General features: G+C 41.6%; 1 protein-coding gene across 1 annotated transcript in view; it reads right to left on the bottom strand.

Moving 5' to 3' along the window:
• UBE4B (ubiquitination factor E4B) overlaps positions 1-5,296 on the bottom strand; it is a 147,546-nt gene that overhangs the window by 28,513 nt on the left and 113,737 nt on the right. The window contains exons 21-22 of the mRNA XM_037730769.1: positions 3,780-3,878; positions 868-1,103 (exon numbers count right to left, since the gene is read on the bottom strand). Coding sequence (XP_037586697.1) covers positions 868-1,103; positions 3,780-3,878 — 335 coding nt within the window. The remainder of the gene's footprint in view (positions 1-867; positions 1,104-3,779; positions 3,879-5,296) is intronic.

Here is a 5,296-nt window from a genome sequence, read left to right as displayed (position 1 = left end):
AAACAAACAAAAAAAAAAACAGTGTAATTCAGCTCCTAGAATAGTGCCTGACAAATAGTAGATGCTCAAGATGCTCAATAAATATGTGTTGAACAACTGAATGCTCAAATGAATGCTCCTAAGATCCCCCCAGAAATCCTGATTCCATTGGTTTAAGTGGGGTCCAAGAACATACATTTTTTTCTTGGGGGGCGGGAGTTTTGCTCTTGTTGCCCAGGCTGGAGTGCAATGGCAAGATCTTGGCTCACCACAACCTCTGCCTCCTGGGTTCAAGTGATTCTCCTGCCTCAGCCTCCTGAGTAGCTGGGATTACAGGCATGTGCTACCACACCCGACCATTTTTTTTTTTTTTTTTGTATTGTTAGTAGAGACAGGGTTTCTCCATATTGGCCAGGCTGGTCTCAAACTCCTGACCTTGTGATCTATCGCCTCGGCCTCCCAAAGTGCTGGGATTACAGGCGTCAGTCACTGCACCTGGCCCAAGAATATGCATTTTTAACAAGCTCCCTCTTATACCCACACTTTGGAAACTGTAGTGTTAGAAAACAAATGCTTTAAGTTCAAAGGTAAAATGAACCAGATAATTCCACTCAGATAACACCACGAACTTGTGTGGTTGATACCAATTGAGTCTCGATGAAATGGCTCCTGCTGAATCATCAGAGACCAGTACGTGGAATGGCTGTCCTACTCCCAACTACTCAGGGGAAGAAGAACTAAAAGTACATCCTCTGCAGGCTGTAGGTTAGTAGGTTATACACATGTCAGGATAGTAGGTAACAGGCTGACAGCAACACCAGACACCGACTTTAGAAGACCTTGCCTAAGTTGGCCTGCCATGTGCTATACTGTGTCCCAGCAACCTACCTGTATAAAACTTCATCAGGGAAGGTACCAACAACTTGGTAGAGAGAGGATGGTTCTCAATCATTTCAAAAAACTTCTGGGTTCGTGGCTGAACAGCAGGGTTGGTCATAAACATGACTTCTACAAGTTTGGCCACCAAATATGGGTTTCGGATGTAGTTCTGGTTGCACAACATCACGACAAGGAACATCACAACATCCTGAGTGCAGGGCTCATAAAGCGCCTGGGGAGAGTATCTGAAGAGAGGCAAGGAGAGCAAGAAAGAGGCCGTGAAAAACTGCTGAGAAACTCACCTTGGTGAAGGCTGTGTCAGTAAGTGAGGAGGGGAAGGCAGGATATTAGGTTTAGGAGTGTCCTTGAACTTGCTCAGTTTACAGTGACTATTTATACTGCTATGACACAGATTTCAAACGAAACACGGTTACTGGCTGTAGCATGTTACATTAACTATAAACAAAAGCTGTGATTAAATCAGATAAACTTCACAAAAGATCATTACTACTAAAAAGTCACACAAAATTTTTTTGGTAAGAGTTATTTTTTTAAATCTCTGCTGAAAAGGAGAATAAATGAAAATTTTCAAATAGGTGTTTTCTTGTATTAGTGTACATAGAACAGATTTTAAAATGTGACTTGAATTGCTTAAATTCCAAGGTTGGTTTTTCTTTTTTTTTTTTTGAGACAGAGTCTTTGCGTGATCTTGGCTCACCGCAACCTCCGCCTCCTGGGTTCAGGCAATTCTCCTGCCTCAGCCTCCTGAGTAGCTGGGATTACAGGCACGCGCCACCATGCCCAGCTGATTTTTTGTATTTTTAGTAGAGACAGGGTTTCACCATGTTGACCAGGATGGTCTTGATCTCTTGACCTTGTGATGAGACAGTCTTGCTCCGTCACCAGGCGCCAGCCTGGAGTGCAGTGGCGCAATCTCGGCTCACTGCAACCTCTGCCTCCCAGGTTCAAGCAATTCTCCTGCCTCAGACTCCCGAGTAGCTGGGACTACACTACAGGCGTGCGCCAACACGCCCAGCTAATTTTTGTATTTTTAGTAGAGACAGGGTTTCCTATGTTGACCAGGATGGTCTCGATCTCTTTACCTCATGATCCGCCCACCTCAGCTTCCCAAAGTGCTATGATTACAGGTGTCAGCCACCGCGCCTGGCCTAAGGTTGGTTTTTCAACAAATAAACCATGCTTTTCAGTCACTTTTTAAATTTTGAACCAATCAAAATCACATGTCACCAATGAGTTGGGATTATCCTTTTTTTTTTTTGAGATGGAGTCTTGCTCTGTTGCCCAGGCTGGAGTGCAGTGGTGTGATCTCGGCTCACTGGAACCTCTGCCTTGATTTGGGCTTTTTTTTTTCTTTTAAGGCAACTTTTATGACAACAATACAACTTGCTCCAGTTAGTTTTGGCTCTTATTTTAGAATCATTTACACTTATTTTGTTTTTTTCCGTTGTTTGTTAAAAAGCTTTCATAATTTGTATTTTGTGACTGGGAACCTATACTATTTTTATTTTATTTTATTTTATTTATTTATTTATCTTTTTGAGACGGAGTCTGGCTCTGTCACCCAGGCTGGAGAGCAGTGGTGTGATCTCAGCTCGCTGCAACCTTTGCCTCCTGAGTTCAAGGGATTCTCCTGCCTCAGCCTCCTGAGTAGCTGTGATTACAGGCATGCAACATCATGCTTGGCTAATTTTTATATTTTTAGTAGAGACGGGATTTCACCATGTTGGCCAGGCTGGTCTCGAACTCCTGACCTTGTGATCTGCCCACCTCAGCCTCCCAAAGTGCTGAGATTACAGGCATGAGCCACCACACTTGGCTTTATTTTTTTTTAAAGAGATGCAAACTTGCTACGTTGTCCAGGCTGGTCTTGAACTAGCTCAAGCAATCCTCCCGCATGTCTGAGACTGTAAGCATGTGCCACAGTGCCCAGCATGACTTTCACTTTTCACAATACACTTCATATACCACTCCCTCAGCTAGCCATATGTGCTGTCATGGTGCCGTGGGATTGAAACTGCAATTCTTCTGAACTGTAATGTTTTAGAAATAAAATGTGAATTTGATAAACCAAATAAGGATTTGGAAAAAAAAAACTAAAACCTTACAATAGGCTGGGCACGGTGGCTCATGCCTGTAATCCCAGCACTTTGGGAGGCCAAGGAGGGCGGATCTCCTGAGGTCAGGAGTTCGAGACCAGCCTGCCCAACATGGCAAAACCCTGTCTCTACTTTAAAAAAAAAAAAAAAAAGATTAGCCAGGCGTGGTGGCACGCACCTGGAATCCCAGCTACTCGGGAGGCTGAGGCACGAGGATCACTTGAACCCGGGAGGCGGAGGTTGCAGTGAGCCGAGATTGCGTCACTGCACTCCAGCCTGGGCGACAGAGCAAGACTCTGTCTCAAAAAAAAAAAAAAAAAAAAAAAAAAAAAAAAAAAAAAAAAAAAAAAAAAAAAAAAAAAAAAACACCAAAAAACCCACAATATCAGTTATAAATTCAAACCATTTTTTTGTAAGCATTCTCCAATTTTACAAATAGAGACAAATTTTAGTACAAAATATAGATGTGGATATTTTTGGGTTTGGGATGTTCATTCAGCTATTTATAAACTGTTTGCTCCTTCTGTTGCTCAGAGACATATATTCAACTATTAGAAATTCAACTCAATTTTCACAGAACACATTATCTGCACTGTTAATCCTGCCTCTGTCTTTGAGATATTGTTGGAATTGGACTGGTGCCACTGTTGGATTTATTTTTTCCAGTCTCTAGGCAGCATTCAGTTAAAACAGTTACATAAAATTTCAGGCATGAAATGGAGGTTTGCAACATAGCTCAGAATATCGTGTACATATTATGCATAAAAACATATTAGAACTATGTAAAATATTAAAGGCACTTACTGTACAATAAAAAATAAAAATTCTGCAACATCTTCTACATAAAACTCAGGCAATGCTGCAAATACCTTGGGGACATCTGAATTTAAAGGCAGTGTTATACTGTCAAAGAGAAAAAAAGCATAATTTACAAAGTGAAATTATGGTACATCAAATTACAGGGAGTATCATGCTACCATTAAGTAAGTATTTTATTTGGGGAAAAAACTCATTTTGTAATACAACTATGTGATAAACAAACAGGCAAAGAAACTACAACCAGAAATGAACAGGGAATAACAAAGACAGTGCATATGCTGGGGTATGTGTGAAATGTTTTCCTTTTCTTGATTTCTTTTTTTCCCCCGAGACAGAGTCTCACTCTGTCACCTAGGCTGGAGTGCAGTGGTGCAATCTCAGCTCACTCACTGCAACCTCCGTCTCCTGAGTTCAAGTGATTCTTATGCCTCAGCCTCCCGAATAGCTGGGATTACAGGTATGTGCCACTGCATCTGGCTAATTTTCCTATTTTTAGTAGAGAGAGGGTTTCACCACGTTGGCCAGGCTGGTCTCAAACTCCTGACCTCAAGTGATCCGCCTGTCTTGGCCTCCCAAAGTGCTGGGATTACAGGTGTGGGCCACTGCACCCGGCCTTCTTTATTTCTTAAGTAATATGAGAAGGAAATTAATCATAAGTAAAATGGGAAGGAAATTAAAAGGTCCTATTTGGTCATTTTGTGCAACTCAAACTGTCTGAGATAACAGAGCTACACACATATTTAAAATAATATTTTCCACTCCTTTAGGGGACTTGGGCCAATCTCACCAACATCAGTGAACCAGAGACTTCACAACAGTAAAATAATAATAATAAATAAAACAAAAATGGCTGCCTGGAGATGACCAGTTGATGACAAAGTGATCAACAATGTTCTTAACTCACTCAGAGAATTAGCTGGGTCCAGGAATACCTGGACCCAGTGCTTAGGAGGGCCTAATACATCTGCAGCTTTGGGCTTCCAGTGTACAGATTTCTTTTTCTATCAATCAGACTTTATAGCAAATTTTAAAGAAATACTTTTCAAAATTAAAATAACAGATGTTGACATTCACCTATTATTGTAACTAATTACTAACTACAGGGAAAACGCCTATCAATATAACCACATAGTCTATATAAACACAATCGGGAAACTGAGAAGTAAATTCTCTCTTTTTTTTTTTTTGCGTGGGGATAGTCTCGCTCTGTGCCCAGGCCAGAGTGCAGCAGAATGATCTCAGCTCACTGCAACCCCTACCTCCCGGGTTCAAGTGATTCTCCTGCCTCAGCCTCCAAAGTAGCTGCGACTACAGGCATCTGCCACCACGCCCAGCTAATTTTTGTATTTTTAGTAGAGATGGTGTTTTGGAATGTTGGCCAGGCTGGTCTTGAACTCCTAACATCAAGTGATACACCGACCTTGGCCTCCCAAAGTGCTGGGATTACAGGCATGAGCCACCACATCCAGCCCTTTCCTTGATTTTTTTTTTTTTTTTTAAGT

The sequence above is a fragment of the Cebus imitator genome, unplaced genomic scaffold (genome assembly GCF_001604975.1).
Source record: "Cebus imitator isolate Cc_AM_T3 unplaced genomic scaffold, Cebus_imitator-1.0 Scaffold15, whole genome shotgun sequence".
NCBI classification, from domain to species: Eukaryota; Metazoa; Chordata; class Mammalia; order Primates; family Cebidae; genus Cebus; species Cebus imitator.
This window is presented reverse-complemented; position numbering and strand designations above follow the sequence as displayed.